General features: G+C 47.7%; 7 protein-coding genes across 7 annotated transcripts; 3 read left to right on the top strand and 4 right to left on the bottom strand.

The window, feature by feature from the left end:
* Positions 1 to 6,362: 6,362 nt before the first annotated feature.
* LAESUDRAFT_638086 (uncharacterized protein) lies at positions 6,363 to 6,569 on the top strand (the record flags this gene model as incomplete). Its single annotated transcript, XM_040903471.1, has 2 exons — positions 6,363 to 6,418; positions 6,467 to 6,569. Coding segments are annotated over 2 exons (159 nt in total), but the record flags the coding sequence as incomplete, so codon positions are not given.
* Positions 6,570 to 7,698: 1,129 nt separating this feature from the next.
* Positions 7,699 to 10,393, top strand: LAESUDRAFT_737688 (uncharacterized protein; the record flags this gene model as incomplete). The annotated part of the gene is made up of 16 exons (XM_040910814.1): positions 7,699 to 7,736; positions 7,786 to 7,793; positions 7,815 to 8,017; positions 8,305 to 8,508; positions 8,534 to 8,575; positions 8,629 to 8,910; positions 8,962 to 9,144; positions 9,177 to 9,321; positions 9,352 to 9,408; positions 9,444 to 9,468; positions 9,520 to 9,562; positions 9,662 to 9,684; positions 9,790 to 9,925; positions 10,011 to 10,139; positions 10,160 to 10,230; positions 10,363 to 10,393. 16 exons carry the CDS (start codon positions 7,699 to 7,701, stop codon positions 10,391 to 10,393), a joined length of 1,620 nt encoding a protein of 539 aa, XP_040762915.1.
* A 283-nt stretch (positions 10,394 to 10,676) lies between these two features.
* LAESUDRAFT_656749 (DUF1295-domain-containing protein) lies at positions 10,677 to 11,918 on the bottom strand (the record flags this gene model as incomplete). Its single annotated transcript, XM_040904638.1, has 5 exons — positions 10,677 to 10,994; positions 11,036 to 11,367; positions 11,416 to 11,498; positions 11,551 to 11,611; positions 11,717 to 11,918. 5 exons carry the CDS (start codon positions 11,916 to 11,918, stop codon positions 10,677 to 10,679), a joined length of 996 nt encoding a protein of 331 aa, XP_040762916.1.
* A 9-nt stretch (positions 11,919 to 11,927) lies between these two features.
* On the bottom strand, positions 11,928 to 12,080 carry LAESUDRAFT_613169 (uncharacterized protein; the record flags this gene model as incomplete). Its single annotated transcript, XM_040903179.1, has 1 exon — positions 11,928 to 12,080. A coding segment is annotated over one exon (153 nt), but the record flags the coding sequence as incomplete, so codon positions are not given.
* Positions 12,081 to 13,114: 1,034 nt separating this feature from the next.
* LAESUDRAFT_626249 (uncharacterized protein) lies at positions 13,115 to 13,432 on the bottom strand (the record flags this gene model as incomplete). Its single annotated transcript, XM_040903341.1, has 1 exon — positions 13,115 to 13,432. A coding segment is annotated over one exon (318 nt), but the record flags the coding sequence as incomplete, so codon positions are not given.
* A 314-nt stretch (positions 13,433 to 13,746) lies between these two features.
* LAESUDRAFT_781785 (uncharacterized protein) lies at positions 13,747 to 14,503 on the bottom strand. Its single transcript, XM_040913856.1, has 4 exons — positions 14,243 to 14,503; positions 14,157 to 14,178; positions 13,907 to 14,095; positions 13,747 to 13,845 (listed from the first exon to the last, which is right to left on the bottom strand). Exons 1-4 carry the CDS (start codon positions 14,348 to 14,350, stop codon positions 13,817 to 13,819), a joined length of 348 nt encoding a protein of 115 aa, XP_040762919.1. The 5' UTR covers positions 14,351 to 14,503; the 3' UTR covers positions 13,747 to 13,816.
* Positions 14,504 to 16,218: 1,715 nt separating this feature from the next.
* LAESUDRAFT_760619 (uncharacterized protein) lies at positions 16,219 to 17,270 on the top strand (the record flags this gene model as incomplete). Its single annotated transcript, XM_040912771.1, has 2 exons — positions 16,219 to 16,917; positions 16,971 to 17,270. The coding sequence occupies 2 exons, from the start codon at positions 16,219 to 16,221 to the stop codon at positions 17,268 to 17,270; spliced, it is 999 nt and encodes a 332-aa protein (XP_040762920.1).
* Between the last annotated feature and the right edge of the window lie 88 nt (positions 17,271 to 17,358).

Below are 17,358 nucleotides of genomic sequence, written 5' to 3' on the forward strand. Positions count from 1 at the left end.
TGCCCCCTCATCCGGGAACCCGGGTGGCATCTGGTCCTCCAAATCCCCTTCATGTCTGTCCAACCTTTTGCTTCCCTTTTTGGACATGCCACTCCCTCTGCAGGGCCATCCACCACCCCTGTCTTATCGCACATGGAGACAGCACTGGCTTTGTCTATCTCCACACCTAGCTCCACCGGATCGGGCCCCAGCATGTCATCTCCATTGCAGGCAGGATCGACTGCTTCTCCAGGAGGACTGCATTGTATGCATCGACCAACTCGTTTACTATCTGTCAAATGCCTGCTTGCTGTAGCAATGAGCATAGATTAGATGCACGGCACACATGGTTCATATACGTCAATTCCAGTCCTCCTGCAAAGGTTGTCAATAAGACAATGAAAAATATAGCAGACTAAAAGAAAATCAAACTCGCCAAATTTGCCATTGGTGTTTTGCCTCATGAGAAGGTAATTCATGCGCTCGAAGAAGAATGTCCGCATAGAATGAACGGGACCAAAGGCACATAGAAATTCTTTGACATGTACCGCAATATGATGATTGGGTTTAATATCAGCTTCTTTGTATAACTCCTTCAGCATCCGCAAATACCGCATGATTGATGCATCGTAGAGACAGATGTGCTCATCTGATGTCTCGAGCATGCTGCTGACGACAACTGCCATTAACAGGTCCATATAATTGTTCAGCATTTCTCACCTTCTTCCTGGCTCATGAGCCCATAGTTGAACAAGTGTCACGGGTATGTGAATTGAACACAATGAAAACCATTGGTCTGCATGTAGCTTTCCCCTTTGCTCAGTGCTAACATTAAGTGGTGCTGGACTAATCCATGAAGGTAAGCATGTCTTCTGGATATCCTCGTGTATCTGTGTCAGTGTTTCATGACCTAAAACTACTGTTGATGCATCCCTGGTGATCTGTGCACTTTTCAGAGGGAGTAGCATGGGCTAATCACCGGTAGATTAAGGTGAGTGGTCTATCTGGTATGCCGTGAGCTATTCACCTTGTGGCTCAATTCAGAGGTCGATTCTTCAGACTGTGTGACCTTCATGCCATGATGCTGCTGCTATAGTATCCATGACATGTATAATCTCCTCAGTAACGATACATGGTGGAGCACAAAATGATCTACCCAATCCACCAGATGACCAGAAGAACAGCCTTGACTCCTGTGGCATCGAGATCCCATGACGTGCACATTGCTACCAGCACAGCCTTGAGAGAACGAGATATTGCTTTCACTTGGCTTCCTTTCTTCAAAGCATCCTCTGCTTTCTTGATGTGCAACTCAATGGACAATGACCCTTTCAATTCTGGCTATTTGAGGTCCTCACTTTTTAATGCAATAATGGGCTCAATAGTCCCATAGCCTTCCTGTGACCGCTGCTCCAAATATGAATAATTAGATATTTAGTATTTTGTGTGGCTTGGCTCACCCATTTGTTCAGACTGTTAAGTAATTGTTTCTTGTTCTTTGCCTGTTGAAGGTTGTGCTCAAAGCATAAGTGCCAAGGTACGCTCTTCCTGCAGCTGGCTTGCAAGATCCTTCATGGTGCCACAGTACAGGTATCACATGCCTTCATTCATTTCTGCATCCAAGGGATGAGGTGGTGCTTTATGAGCATGGGTATATGTGCCATCGCCATCATCGAGACTGAGATCCATGCTCCAAATATCTCTGCAATGAGTTCTGAGCACACCTAGATAGTGATTGTGCATGGTATCAATGACGGTGAACAGGATGGGATCCCAGTATGGCAAACATAGTAATTCAGACCATCGAACACCGTGCTTCTTGAATGCACTCTCACGAGCTTCAGCAGTTGCTGCGGCTTTCCATTCTTCTGCATGCTTGTGATGTTCTGTGGGGTCACATTTGGGCCATGTGCTCAGGTCAAGATTTGCTATGGTGTCAAGCCTCAGCTTGCAAAAGCTACAAAAGTATGTTGCAGTATAGGATTCATGGCCAGACACCTGACAGGCAGCTGGGAGATCACAGACCAAGGGTATCAATGCGCAGTGTACAAGCCGTCCTTGAGCATATCTCGCAGTGCGTGTGTAGAACACGCCTGTGTTCCAGAACGTGAAAAGGTCATTGACGAGTGGCTTCAAAAAATGGTTGATCTCATCCAGAGATGGTTTGTTTGAGCCAGGTATAATTCTGACAAGGTAGGCGTTTTCAGGCAGATAGCGAAGATGAGGAGGTAAATTGAGACAAACCATATATATGCCTGTTGCAGACACCTTCGGGCTTCCCACCTTCATGTCGAATGGGTTGAAACCATCGACTGACAAGCTAAATAGATATCGTCCTTCATTTGAAGGAGCATGCACAAATGGCTGTATCCCATCTGGTCCTTTGAAAGTCTGGAATATTTGTGCATCCCAGACATCTGCTTTCTTCGACTTAAGTCCTGCTTGAGAGCACACATTGGCAAGGTCCATAACCTCCTCAATTCCATCCCGTGAAAGCAGTCGTCCCATCCACTCCTTCATATCTTGATAGAGAAACACCTTGCTGGGAAACACAAACTGTTTCTCTCTGATTGTGCGAATGCGGCACAACTTCGTTCCACAATGTTCACTTGAGGGTGTAGCCTGATAAGTGTAAATTTCTGGGCACACTTCACATTCATATAATGCACAGCAACTTGGACAGCATGCATAGGAATGCGTGCATGGATCAAGATCAAAGCGATTGAGCACTGTGCGAATATCTTGTAAAAGTTCCTTTAGAATGGGGTTCTCCTTGCCAAAATCTGTGTTCTCTCTCTCATACGACAGAGAAAGTCGCACGAGAGCCCGCAGATCAGCTAAAAGGATGTTGCTTCCTCTGTGAGGAAGACATTGTAGCAGGCTCATTATGAGAGCAACGACATGGTATGCGAGGACCAGTGGCTTCATGAGACGATTGTGAGCTATAAAGTGATGGCCTGAAATGTCTCTGTAAGTAAGGAAGATGCCTCTCATTATTGTAGAAGCTTACTTGTGTCAACACAGATGCTCACAGGTGCAACTGCAATGCCAGACCGGGTGCAGCGTTGCTTGTTCCAGTCTTGCATACGATAGTGTTCTAAATGATCAAGCTCCAGATACAGTGTGTTTTCTAGTTCCATTCATTGGTGAACAAGTCGACTCATCGCCGTATAGCTGTTCCACCTGTAAATTGGCCAGCATCGAAAGAATCCAATTTTCATGCTTAATGAAAGACAGGTTATTTCTGTATTTGACATCAAGTCAGTGGGATCCAGCATTGGCATGTGTAATCTGGTCTGCTGATCGTGAAGTGAATTTCCCAGAAGTTACGGGACTCATGAGAAATTGCAGAGAACCGATAAAGCTAAACGACATAATGACGTCTCAAATATAACCACTCAAGAAGTCTAGGTCAGACTGTGCATGAGCAAGACCATCACTTGGTTTCCTCTCCTGAACAGGTGGCCTAATCACCTGTGAAGTAGAATGAAGTGATGGTGATTTTGAGATATTCAAATGTGGGTGATCGTACAATGTTCTCTGTGTGACAATATTTTGCCCAAGTGTTGAATTTACTTGTGTAAGATCCGATGACCTGATGTGTACTTTCTGGTCCATCGGACTATGCTGCAATGACTGCCCATATTCATCTAGTCCTTGCGTTTGCAAGTAATCGTGCATCTTCTGCTGTTGTGCTCGCTGTTGCTCTGTTCTGCACACTCGCTGCACATTATTAGCCACTGGAAACATGTCGTTCAAATCACAAGGAGTGGGCGATAATGAAACACCTGACCACTATCAATGGAGGAGGATCCTTGTGACCTGATGTTGATCATTTCTACATCCTCCATGTAAGAGATTGAGTAGAGTACAAACAACACCATCATGAATCATGACACACCTGTTGGTATGCTCCTGGATCCTCCTAACACACGATATTTGCAATGTATTACTGACAAGTTGCACACACCAATGTCTCAGAGAATAAGTTTCTTGTGCAAAGGAATGTGCCCGAATGGGTCAAAATACAGAGCTGGCTGTAGACGACAATGTGGACTGATGAGGTGTCATTGTGCTAATACCCATAGAATGTGGCAGACAGGTTGCTGATTATTGATGACTAGAACTACTGCATCAATGGCTCTCTGCCTGGTAAAGAGTATCATTAGAGCCATACCAATTGTCACAAAGCACAAAGCACTTAACCCAATTAAGGGCAAGTCTGCTTGTGTGACTTGCACAAATAAATCCACAATATAAAAGCCTGCCACAAGGGCTAGGCTGAGGATGGCGCACAGTGGCATACAACCAGCAATCAAGGCAAAGCCCCAATGCATGGCCTTGCACAAAAGGTGAAAGGGGAGAGCTGGCCTGCTGGCCGCATACAATAGTTGAATGAATCTAAGGTCTTCCCTTAGATCCTCATGTGCTTATATACATGTAGTGGTGGACCCTGGGTACCCTAACTATGGTGTAATTAATGGGGTCCTGTCCTGTCTACATGTGAACATATTGACAAAACCAGTAATGGTTCTGGACTTCACTATAGCAACTATCTATAAAGGCTGTGGATATGCCAAGGTAATCCTACTTTACCCAATGAGATAATTGCCTGAAGGTGGTGCCACTATTTGAGTGGCTGAAGTGGTGCCACTTATTGAGTGGCCAATAGGGGTTCTGCCATAGCGCATATTCTAATGCTGGTGCTACTATTTGGCAGCCATGTAGTTGATGCTGCTATTTGAGCAGCGAATTGGGTGCTTGCTAGCTTGATGGTCCAATGAGCACGGGTAAGCCTATTGTGGGCCAAAGAGTTCCATTCTGGGCAAGTGGCCTGGTGTCACGTGACCAACACCTGATAACTTCTAAATAGAGCAAGTGGCCAGTGTCATGTGACTGGGTGGCTGAATCATGGGCGCTTGGTGGTCGTGTGGTAGACACAGTCATATCTGCGATGTATGTGGTGGTATTGTGCTGTTTGTCTAAGTATCCACTTTGTGAGACCAATATGAAGGTTGACGTCTGAATAACCACTTGTGGTTGCTGAATGATGACTTTATTGGTGCAGAAAGAAAGGTGCCACTTAATACTGTGACACCGATACTGATACTGCGCTCACTGGTTCCTAATATGAACACTGTGATGAGTTCAGGCCTTAGTGTTTGTTTCTTTTCAGTATCTGCTCAAGTGGATGGCATGTGTACTAGAACTAACCACATCACATTGAGGAGAGAGCCCAAATTATGCACAACTGACTTACAAAGAAGAAGCATGTAGAGTACTGATATGTCTCACAGACAGGTTATTGCCATAATTAAATCCTGGCCATCTTCTGACGTGACAGCCGATGCATTCAATACAATGAGGGAAACCACAATGACAATCAGGCCCACTTGCATCATGACCAATTGGATGAAGCACGTAAGCATGCATGACCACATGCACATATTGCATGAATGGCAAGCCAGATCTGTTGATGACTGATTAATAGCTGAATTCCTGAGATACAGTGACCCACAAAACTGTTGATAAGATTGCTTACTTCGACTTGTATAGTAAATATCTCCTCAACCAATGGGTCAACTACATTGTATAAGAACTCATTGGAAAGCGTATTATCATGGCTTTCTAGGTCATATTTTTATCTCATTTTGATCCCAAGGTATTTACTAATCTTTGAGGGTCACTCTTATCAACAGTTTTGTGGCACACACACAAGTTCTCAGAAAATTGTGATTCTTGATGTGTTGACAGGGTTCTTTGTGGGAATATTGATTGATGTTCATGTTTCAACATGAACAATGTACAAACAGCCATACACAACTCTTCACACTCAACCAACATCATGCCAAAAGCTGTTGCTACTGAAACTGTCAACCATGTCATCGCTTTGCTTCAGAATGGCAAATCTCTTCGAGAAATTGAAGCTTTGACTGATCTACACTACTCAACCATCAGTAAACTACGCTCCTCACACTGTCCCACCATTTCTAAGGCCAAAGGAGGACGACCTTACCTTCTTTCTACTGCCAATCTTCGCTATGCTACTCGACTCATTGAGACTGGCAAGGCTACCACATCTCCTGCTGTGGCCAGAGCTCTTGGAGATGTTACTGGGAGGGTTGTCAATGCAGAGACAGTGCGAAGAGGGTTGAAGAAGGCAGGAATGAAGGCTGTAGTAAAGCACAGAAGGCCTTTACTTACTGCAAGGCATCAAAAGGAGAGGATGGACTTTGCTTTGGCTCATCAATATTGGACTGTGGAGGACTGGAGAAGGGTGATATTGTCAGATGGGACAAAGATTAACAGGATGGGGTCAGATGGAAGGAAATGGATGTGGAAGAAGCCAGGGGAGAGCCTTAGCGATAGGTTGGTGGCACCAGAAGTTTGGAGGTGGATCCTTGATGATGTGGGGCTGTATGGGCTGGGATGGTGTGGGGTATGCCTGCAATATTGATGGCAGGATGGATGCAGACCTTTATGTCAGCATTCTGGAGGATGAGCTGCAGAATAGCCTGGAGGATTGGGGCAAAACTGTGGAGGATGTGGTGTTTCAGCATGACCCCAAGCACACCAGCAAGAAGGCCAAGGATTGGTTCAAAGTCCATGATTTCAACACTATGATATGGCCCTCTCAATCCCCAGATCTCAATCCCATAGAGAATTTGTGGGGTCATCTCAAAAGGAAGCTTGCAGAGTATCAGGAGCCACCAAAGGGAATTACTGAGTTGTGGGAAAGGGTGGAGAAGGAATGGGAGGCTATTGGGAAGGAAGTGTGTCAGAATCTGATTGAAAGTATGCCAAGGAGGGTGCATGCAGTGGTGAAGGCAAAGGGAGGCTATACCAAGTACTGAAAGTACAAGTTTTATAGAACCTGGATATGAGCCACAAAACTGTTGATAAGAGTGACCCTCAAAGATTAGTAAATATCTTAGGATCAAAATATGGTAAAAATATGATGAAGACTGCATTAGAAAGCCATGATGATACGCGTTCCAATGAGTGCTTATAAAATGTAGTTGACCCATTGGTTGAGGAGATATTTACTATACAAGTTGAAGTAAGCAATCTTATCAACAGTTTTGTGGGTCACTGTACATGTGCAACGTACAGCATAGTGAGATGGTGATGAGCCCAACATCAGCTACATATACTGAGTTGGGGATCAAGGCATGCCTCTCCGGTGGCTTCAGTGCCGTGGTTTTGATTATCACCAAGGAAGCCAGTGCTGAGAAAACCATCCCACAACAGGCAGACAGATACTTGAGCCAGTGAACTGATCAGAACAACGATGATTCATTATATTGCAGCAGTCAGCATCAGACACCTTATTTGATGAATATGAGATGTTTCATGGTCTATTGTCACTCCAGTAAATTGATTAGACAGAGCATCTGAGCTTTGACATTGCTTACCATCGAACGTTCGGCCTACCTATCCTCCTCGATTCTTTTAAACTTCTATGCTGCAGAGCACACTACAGCTAGATGTGGTTACCATAATGAGTGTCTGCTGTTCCCGGTCCAATAAGAAGGCCAGCACTTTCAATTTGTTGGCTTCTTCCTCCTCCTCCTCCTCCTCCTCCTCCGTGTGCATGCGAGGAGTTGCCCACCACATCTCCTCATTATTAATGTACTCATCATGCATGCCTGTTAGTTGCCTCGCTCACTGTCCTTGGCCTTGCTGGCACTTTTGCCCTTCTGACTGCCAGTGGCAACGATGTCTTTCACTGTCGCAAGATGCTCAGTTTCGGACCAGTGCTCCCACATTCGTCTATCACACGGAGCCTTGCTATTCACTCTCTAGCATCCTCAGTGAGACTACTGACCCTTAAGAGGTGGCACAGCACTTCACGCAGGACCTCACCCACAATACTGCTCTGGCCAGCTCCTTCGTCATCTGCAAGGACTCGTACACTGATAAGAACACTGGTGTCACCCATGTGTACATTCGCCAGTATCTGCACAGCATCGAAGTTGCAGATGGCAATATCAACGTCAACGTGAAGGATGGTGTCGTACTCTCGTATGGTGACTTGGTGAGTGGCAACAACATATCTATGCATGAGTGCTCTGCTAACCAGGCCTGGCAGATGCCCACTCCGAGCATTGTGCCAGCTTATGGTCCGAGCTCGAGATGCGTGCTGTGCAAGCTGAGGAGCTTCTCGCTCAACAACTGGCAGCACAGTCTGACCAGGCAACCTTGACAGACATGACACATTCCATTGAGTATGCCCTCGATGACCTTCTTTACTTCTTCGACTGAAATTGTGCACACATCAGCACGCCGTATTTCATGGCACATCACCAGTGCTTCATCGCCCAGGATGTAGACACACTCAATGATCTGACGTGGATGCTCTTTTGGTTCATGATTGCCACAATACCCAATGTGTCACTTGCACAAGACATTATAGAAGACCCCGCATCTTTCCTCGCCAAGATTTTGTCTATATGGGAGATGCAGTTTGTCGGGGACCAGGGCTCAATCACCATGCTGATTGACAATGTCCCCTATGCTCTCAGCCCCGTTGGCTAGGCTGGCATCTGTGCAGGTCCCGCAAGGTGAATCTACTGCACTTGAGCTCATCTGGAAGGTAAGCACCACGTGATCACATTCTAGGAACTGATTTGCTGATGTCCCATTCAGTTCGAGGTGGAGATGCAGGACAACTGGTGCAAGACTGCGGTGTCAGCTGCATCACTGCATCACATTGTTTCTGTTGTCAACTGGGCATCTGACCTGCCTGTTCCCACACCCAAGCTACCATCATCCCTGGAGCATGCGATATACAAGGTGTTGGCATGGGGCATCAATGACCCATCTGTGGGCAACCGGTCAATCCAGAAGGAGAACTATGATGTCCTCACGAGTTCTATTGGCTGGCACTCTCTGCCGTTCGCGAACAACCCACAGTCTATGTCGCACAAGGTGGAGAGCAGCCGGAATGGTGAGAAGCTCTGCAAGACAATGATGACTTAGGGCAGCGATGTGTTTGCACATGAGAACTTGAAGGGTCGTAACGTATGGAAGCTGAACTACCACCCGAATGCAGATGCTGATATGGTGTTCAAATATAAGTATGTGCCGACGGAGATAGACTGCACAGATGCGCTTGGTGAGGCAAAGAAGTACATCAATGCAACAGTTATGCAGCTCTTCTACGTGAGTGACCTCTGCACGACCTTTGCCACCAGTATGGCTTGGACAAGGTCTTGGGCAACTTCCAACAGCACAACTTCGGACGTGGCAGTGCAGAGAATGGTGCGGCATTCGTGAACGCACAGGACAGCAGCAGGTACAACAACGCTAACTTTATGATGCCACCTGACTGCCAGAAGGGTTGCTGCAGGATATACATCTAGAACACAGTGAACCCGTACCACGATGGTGACATGGAAGCGGGCATCATCATCTACGAGCTGAGCTGTGGCTGAGCATGCATTTCACTGGTGGCCCTGCAGACTTGGGCCGTCTTGGTTGGGGTGAGTCAGGAGGCATGAGTGAAGGCTAGGGAGACTTCTTGATGATGATGATCAGGAGCACGAGCACCTACTCAGACTACGCGATGGGTGTGTGGGCTGTGAATCGGCCGACAGGTATCTGCAACTACTTATATTTCTTGTCGCTGTTGCTCTTGTTCTCTCCTGCTTACTTGCTAATGTTTTTCTTTTTTTTGCAGAACAAGACGATCAAACCGTCGATGTGCAAGACTCTCAACAAGCCCAGTTATTAGGGTGTCCATGCGATTAGTGAGATCTGGGCAGAGATGCTCTAGGTTGTTGGGCAGCATCTGATCATCAAGCATAGATTTGTCGACAGTCTGTTCCTGCCTTCACCCTGCAAGGATGGCACAGTGCCTGATAGTGACTTCTATCACCCGGTGAAGCTGACGCTCGATGATGATCGCAAGCTGCTCATCCCGAAGCATGGTAACTCGCTCATCGTTAGTGCATAGCAGTCATTCACACCTTCACATTCATAATACTGACTAAACGTGCAGACTTGTACTCAACTGCATGAACCTCCAGCAGTGCCGGCCACCGTTCTTTGATGCATGTGACACGATCATCCAGGTGGACTCGATCCTTACTGGCAGTGAGAACCACTGTGACCTCTGGGCCGCATTTGCTGAGTGTGGACTCAGCCTCAATGTCACTGTCGAAGGCCACGCACCTAGGGCAGAGGATTGCACACAAATAACTTTAAGGTGCCACGGAAGTACAACACCACTTCATCGGAGGTGTTCCTGTAGGTTCTGTTGGTACAGCCACAAGCCACAAGAAGTTGCTTAGTCAGTTATAGCTTATTGAATGATGAGATTGTTTAATGTGCAGATCTCCATGGTTGCTTGGTGCCTAGAGTTAATATGAATGAATGAAGTGGAGCCCGTCTGCCAGTGTCGGGTGAGTAATAATGATACATGTGTAAAATGGCGTGGATCTGACGCTGGTTGCTGGATTGGGGTGTTGCCGCCGCTCGAAGCCGATGTGCAACTGGGATGGCCATGTAAATGTGTACCGACTGTTTCTATCGAGTCTTCAATGCTTCATCAGCAAAAGAAAGAGTACAATATCTGATCCGTTCCATTGAGATGACAAAGGAGGCTATATTACACAGTTCACTTCAATCACAAGTCCAAAAGTCCAAAAACAAACCCATTCACACTGCACGACAGTAGACCACCTCCTCCTCCCTCACTCCTTCTTCTTGCTATCCTCATCTTGTCCAAAGAGAATCACATCCACCTGCACTTTCTTCTCTCTGAGCTGCAAGAGCAGCCCCCACAGGGGTGTCAGTAGCGGTATGAACATTGCAACGTGCTCACAGTAGGCACTGTACACCTCAGGATACTTCGACAATGAAATGCTTTCAGTGAAGCAAGTCGAAGAGAAGAACAGTACACATAATATGAGAGCAGGCATCAGCAGCCACAGAGGCATCATGGATGTTGTTGAGAGAAAGGGCAGGTTTGGTGACTCGGGTGCAAGCAAAGGGAACAATGTGATGAGGGCCTAACAGTGATATCACTATGAGCAGTTGTACATTGAGACACATTTGCAGCATATGTACTCCAGAAGGTCTGTTCGCAAAAAAAGTTTGGGTGTCTCGACCACGTCCAGAGCCCACGTGTGACAAATCCATGCTTAGCATCCCGTGGTGTCCATTTGATACGCGCACCAATCCACTCGTTCTTCTCATGAATGCCCATATGCTTGTATATCTGAAACAAGTATTGCTGGTTGGCCGAGACAAATTCTAGGACGATGTCAATGAGTGCAAGGGCTCCAAGCACATAGTCGAAAGTGCTGAGGCGTGCAGGCTGCTGGAAGATGGCGATATGCATGGGGATTCCAAGGAGGAATAGTATGATGTTTTGGATCATGGCTGTCAAAGGGTCAGCACATGTCAAAAGGGATTGTGATTGTCATTTACCTATAAAAACGAGGTTGACGATCTGGAACAACCAGCAGGGTATCTTGTTTCGGACAATTTGCCAACGGTAATCTTCATCGTGGCTATCGATAGGGATAATGAGTCAATGCAGCTACCATGAACGATGAAACTAACAAATTGAACAACCCTCTCCTCCACGTGTTGTATGAGAGACTGAGTGCATCGTGAGTAGGAGCTCGTGCTAAGTCTAGCGAGCGCGAGGCCAACCGGAACATTCATATTACCTAATGGAGATAAAGTTAAGTCAGTTAAGCAGAGTCTATTGAGAGTGCTTGTGCACATACCACCAAACCTAACATCAACAATGCCCTCAGACTGTACCATTCTGTAACAGCGTGGTAAATATCCTTGAGAGTAGAAGGCCACAAAGGCATCAACAGCTCATGCAGCCAGAAGGGCAGCAGCACATAGTTCAGGAGCGGCGTGGGCTGAGGGAACTTCTCCGGAAGGATGAGATGTTTAAAGGAGATGAAAAGACGCATCTCTGCATGCAACCAGTGATCAGAGATAATGGAGATGTAGTAGTTGGGTGGGACAGGCTCGAACATAGGGACGGTAATTGTGACATTGTGTTTGTCTTCAGCATATCTCTGATGCAGAAGGAACGTGTCATGGAAGAGAATAATTTCACTGTCAATGTCCTCGACCATGATCCAGAAGGATTCAGTGGTGCCATGAATCTTTTTGTCCAATCTGAAGTCAGGAATGATGGTCAAATCGATATGAAGGAGAGCCCTGGTGATTGGTTGGACCTGGGCTTGCAATCTAAGATGACATATCAACATCCGTGTCATACAAAGGTGGAAATGGAAACATACTGAAGTTTAGGGAAGCTATGTAGCGAACGATGAACCAATCTTCTGGCATTCTGAATGTCGACCAGCTCGCCGATTTCAGGAGAACTCTAAATGCAACATTAGTGACATGAGCATTGATGAGGACAAAGATCAAACAAACCAGATTGAAGTAACGGTACCAAGGCTGTGAAAAAATGTAAGCTTCAAGTAATGTAGTGACCACAATGAACTACTCACGAATTGCTTCCCCTCTGCCTTTCTGATAATCTCAGCAGGAACACCCTTGTTGTGAAGGAGTCATCGAACTCCACCTAGGAACTCTGTCAGTAATCCTGAATATCGTTGAGAGGCCCACACATACATTCTTCGGTCCACCACCTTGCACAGATCAAGACAAGCCTTGGCCAGAATTGCCCATCCACGCTTCAAGCAGATCTAAAACATTGCTCAGAGAATACTAGAATCATCTATCAATAACAAGTTCACACAACGAAGGAAAGCATGCTTACCATCCAGCTGATTGCTGCACATATACCACGTTCACAATAAGAGCAAAGCCTAGAATGCCCACGTTAGCAAAACTGTATCTCCTTACCAGTACGATTCAACGAACCTTCAAGCTTGAGCTGTGAGATGTATGCTTGTAAAAGCACGTTGATCTTCGCAGCCAGCTCTTTGACACTCTCCTTTACTGGAATAGAGACTCACTCCAACAGCTTTTCCAGCTCCAGCTTCTCCTGTTAGACATGCATCAAATGAGTTACCTGTATTCTGGGATATCGTACAGACGCCACTTACATCTTGTCGAACCTGTAAAAGCATTCAAATTGAGTATCATATATTTTTATAACAACACCAAATTCACATACCGACAACAATTTGAACTCATTGGACAGAGCAAATACCCTAAAAAGCTCCAGTGTTGTTATTGTTGGCCTGAGATGCTGGTTGTACATCACCATCGAGTTGTGTATCACGTAGTAATAAGAGGCAATGTGACCTAGCTCAGTGCCATGGAACCGTCCAGGTGCCCACTTGTACTTGATGAGATGGCACTTCTCAGGAATGATGGCGGCCGTGTGCGCGATATCCACACACTTCTGCACCAGTGCCGGATCATCCTCGAGGTAGTCAACACCAACACTGTAGAGTGCTGGATCCTTCAGCATATGCATGTACAGGTATGTGTGGTCAATCCATTAGACAGGACGAGGAAGAGGACTAGCAAGCACAAGTTATAAAGATAACGATTTGTCAAGCAAGGGGCTATGACAAAAAGAACTGAGGTGGGCCCACAGGGCCACACAGGTGCCGGGTGTCAAGCCCACAAGGGGATATATGCATGCGTCTATACTTCGAATACGTATAGTGTGTCTCCATTTACAAAGTTTGTGTCGTCCTACATTCAGTGGCCATGATCATGCTTGAAATGGTGCTTGTGCCATTTCACCATGCCCGGGGTGGGCATGGGAGCAAAATCGGGAATCTCGTGGCATGCTGCAGCAGTAGCGATTGGACCAAGCAAGGAGATGTATGCGTCCTGGGAGATGTCATCCTGTGGGCCGTCATGGTAGCCATAGATGTCATTGTAAGCTGGCGGCATGTAGTACCCCTTGAACATCTGTAGGAGCATGCAGGTTAGCAGGCATGGAGGCAGAGAGAAGGCTTAAGACAGGTGTGCATGTTGTTCTGCTCAGCTTGCATCCAGTACATGGGGTATCTGGGCCAGATCGTGCAGTCGCCCAGGTTGGCAGCTTCGTTGAAATCAGGGTTCTCTCGAAATTGTCTGGACAGCATGGGCATGCCAATGGGAGTGGTACTCATTATGCCGGTGATGTCGCAGTGGAAGCCGTTCATGTACACTGAGCGACAACAGCTAGATGAGCAGTCATGTTCCCCATCACAGGTCTTGAGATGACTTACTCTGTTTCACACTGCTGTCATCCTGTATGTCCACCACACTCCATCAGCATCTGCTCACCAGCCTGAGAAGCCAATATCCAACTCACCGAGTGGATCCAGAACCATGCACACATGCAGCCACCGTCGAGACACTCGGGCATGTTAGCAGAAACATCGAACGTGGTGTTAAGGTACCACATGCAGGTCTGGTTCATGCTGAAGATGACAAGGTCATCGGGCTGCACGTCGTTCGCATCCAGCTTGTACGCAATCGTGAGCGTGCACCCGTGCACGTCCTCTTCACCTGTCGTATGGAACTGCGAGAACGGTTGCTCTGGGCAGGGCTAGTTGAAGCCGTAGTCAGCATCCTGGCTGCGAGGTGCAGACAAGGTGAGGGAATGAAGTTAGATAGAGAGGAGGGTGGGAGGAAGGGGAGGAAAATGCAGCCGGAGGAGGACGCGTACCATGAGGTGACACCCTTATCGCAGGAAAGCTCCGCTGCCAGAGGACCCAGGACCCCCGAAAACTCCTATGGGAGGCCGGTCCAAAAATCACTGATTTTTGGACTTCCTGTTTGGACAGCTTTTTCAGAGTTCATGTCTGGATAGCTGTCCAGCCTCTGGGACCCTGAAGTTTCCGTCTGGACGTTTGACTTGCCTTTTGGCGGCCCACCTCTTTGATTCTGCTTGTACATATTTGTTTTGTGGCTTGAAGTAAATTGCTACTATTTTCCTCGGCCTTCCCCCTAATCCATGTCCAGATGCTAGACTGGTCTATCAGAACATATGGAAAAAATGTCTGGACATTTTGACAGGCATTTTGGACATTGGGGGATCATTTTGTCTGGATTTCAAAGTGGCCCAAGGCTTCAAAAGTGTCCATTCGTGTCCGGACGGTCGACTGGCCTCATATAGGGATTTTCAGGGGTCCTAACAAGCCACGCTGGGGGCATGGTGATTTAAGTCTAAATGGTTCTGCCACGACGATGTGAGAACAAGTGAGCAGAATTCTGCAGAGTAGGGTGCAGGGAGCTAATTAGATGCTTTGCGGTCAGCATCGCCTATGCCTAGGCCTTGCATTTTACGCAGTGATGGACAGAATATCATCTTCTCTTTTCTTCCACTGACAGGGGATATAATATGTTGTAAATATGCATCATTTTAACATGTGGGTTATTTATTTAAAATTGTAAAATATAACACCAATTAAGATTTAAAATATTATGCCAAGACCAATTGTGATTGGCCCGATCATCTGTTTCCAGGAGGAAACATTTTGAACACATGCAGCAGCCACTTAGAAAACATCCTGAATTCATGTGGGAATCATTGCAGCAGCATTTTAGAAGCATTTTAAGTGTTTTTCTGATGCCTTTGTAAAGCAAGCAATTTTTTCTGTAAATGTATGCAAGCTGCATATGCCCTATCTATATACCGGGTGCCGTTGACCCCCAACGGCAATGCTCAGAGGGACCTCTATAGCACACTCAATTCTTATGCTATGCTCTTCAAAATACCCTCATCTGAAAGCCACGCTTCGAATCTCGGAGGCCCAAAGGGGCCCCAATGCCCAGTTGAGCGGAACGGGCACTGTAGGCTTCCCGATCGGGCGGGTTTCCTCACGGTGGTGGTTTGGTCAACATTGGTCCTTCTGAGGCCGTCAGTTGCTTCTATCATCTCATTTTTGTTGGGGCCCCCTCGCTCTATATCTCAAGCACCCATGTAATTAAATTCTGATTATTTTGTAATTTATTTGTGTTTCTACGCGATGCCCTTTCAACTCAGTCGGTAAGCGCCCGTTATGGTCCTCGCGACATTTTGCTTTTTCCTCTCGTGCATCGCAATCCGCTCACTCCTCGTTGCTGGGGCCCCCTAGCTATTCATCTTAATGACCCGGGTGCCAAATTTCATGTCTTCCGGTACTGTTTTCAAGCCTCCATGAGGTGCCCTTTCCCCTCATGTGCCTGGCGCCTCTGACTCCCCGATTGGGGAGTGTGCTCGCGTCGTCCTCCCCTCATCTTCCTTCGACCTCATTCATGTCTATCTCCTCCCATTTACTCTCATTGTCTTCTGCTTAGGTTAGCATGGCGTCCGCTCTCAATTTGCAGGTGAGTATTAGCCTTCGTTCGAACGATATTGACTCTTCAGCGAACAAGCGCGTGCGCGCGCGCTCTACAGCACCCACCTCCTACCAACCACCTCCTCCTTCGTTCACCACCGGATTCTCCCCGCTCAAATCGATTCTGCAGGCCTCCCACATCCGCCATGCACGCACGCCCTCACCCGATCACAACGGCTTGCGAGCGAGCAAACGCATGCAAAACACAGCGATGGGTCAGCGGCGACGCAGGAGGAGGGCCAGTCGTTGGGTCTCAGGGAGCGCGTATGTGGGCCAGAGCGGACGTAGGGCGGGTTGGGATGTTATACTAGGTGAGCCGCCGTCGCTCTCGCCCTTCTACAGCGCACCGGTGCGTGCGCTCGCGTCCCTCACCATCACGGCGTGCAAACACGCTGTGTCGTTCGTTCGCCGCTACCGCCTTCCCCGCACCCAACGAGACGAGTCCATCGCATACGGCGGGCCACGCTCTCCTCACCGTCAACATGCCTCACGAACGCGCGCACGTTCACCACCGCAGCGTGCAAATACGCCGTGTCGTTCGTTCACCAGTACCATCTTCCCCGCAGCCAACTGGACGAGTCCATCGCGTACGGCCGGCCACGCTCTTCTCACCGTCAACGTAACGTCGCGAATGCGCACCCATCTGCACGCCATCGCCACTGTCGTCAGCGGCGTCGCAGGAGGAGGGCGAGTCGTTCGTTCTCAGGGAGCGCGTAGATGGGCCAGAGCGAATGTAGGGCGGGTAGGAACGGGTTTTCAGGTGAGTCGCCATTGCTCTCGCTCGCGTCCTTCACCAACATGACGTGTTTGCACGCCGTGTCCTTCGTTCGCCGCTACCGCATTCCTCGCACAGAACGAGACGACTTCACCGCGTACGGCCACGCTATCATCGCCGTCAACGTAGCGTCACAAATGCGCGCACATCTACAAGGCCGGCCCACCGTCGCCAGCGGCGCCGCAGCAGAAGGGCGAGGTGGGGATCTCATGGAGCGCGTAGGTGGGCGAGAGCGGACGTAGGCGGGGTCATTTGCACGCACCAGGTGAGTTGCCATCGGCCTGTATCGTGCGCCGCGGTGCGGCGCATGCACTCACTGTTTTAGCGTCC

The sequence above is a fragment of the Laetiporus sulphureus genome (genome assembly GCF_001632365.1).
Source record: "Laetiporus sulphureus 93-53 unplaced genomic scaffold LAESUscaffold_28, whole genome shotgun sequence".
Classification (NCBI taxonomy): domain Eukaryota; kingdom Fungi; phylum Basidiomycota; class Agaricomycetes; order Polyporales; family Laetiporaceae; genus Laetiporus; species Laetiporus sulphureus.

Coding starts and splice junctions, on each gene's coding strand:
- LAESUDRAFT_781785 (XM_040913856.1), bottom strand. CDS start 14,350: ATGAACCAGACCTGCATGTGGTACCTTAACACCACGTTCGATGTTTCT. Junction 14,179..14,242: donor CATGGTTCTGGATCCACTCG/GTGAGTTGGATA, acceptor GTGGACATACAG/GATGACAGCAGTGTGAAACA. Junction 14,096..14,156: donor TGACAGCAGTGTGAAACAGA/GTAAGTCATCTC, acceptor GTTGTCGCTCAG/TGTACATGAACGGCTTCCAC.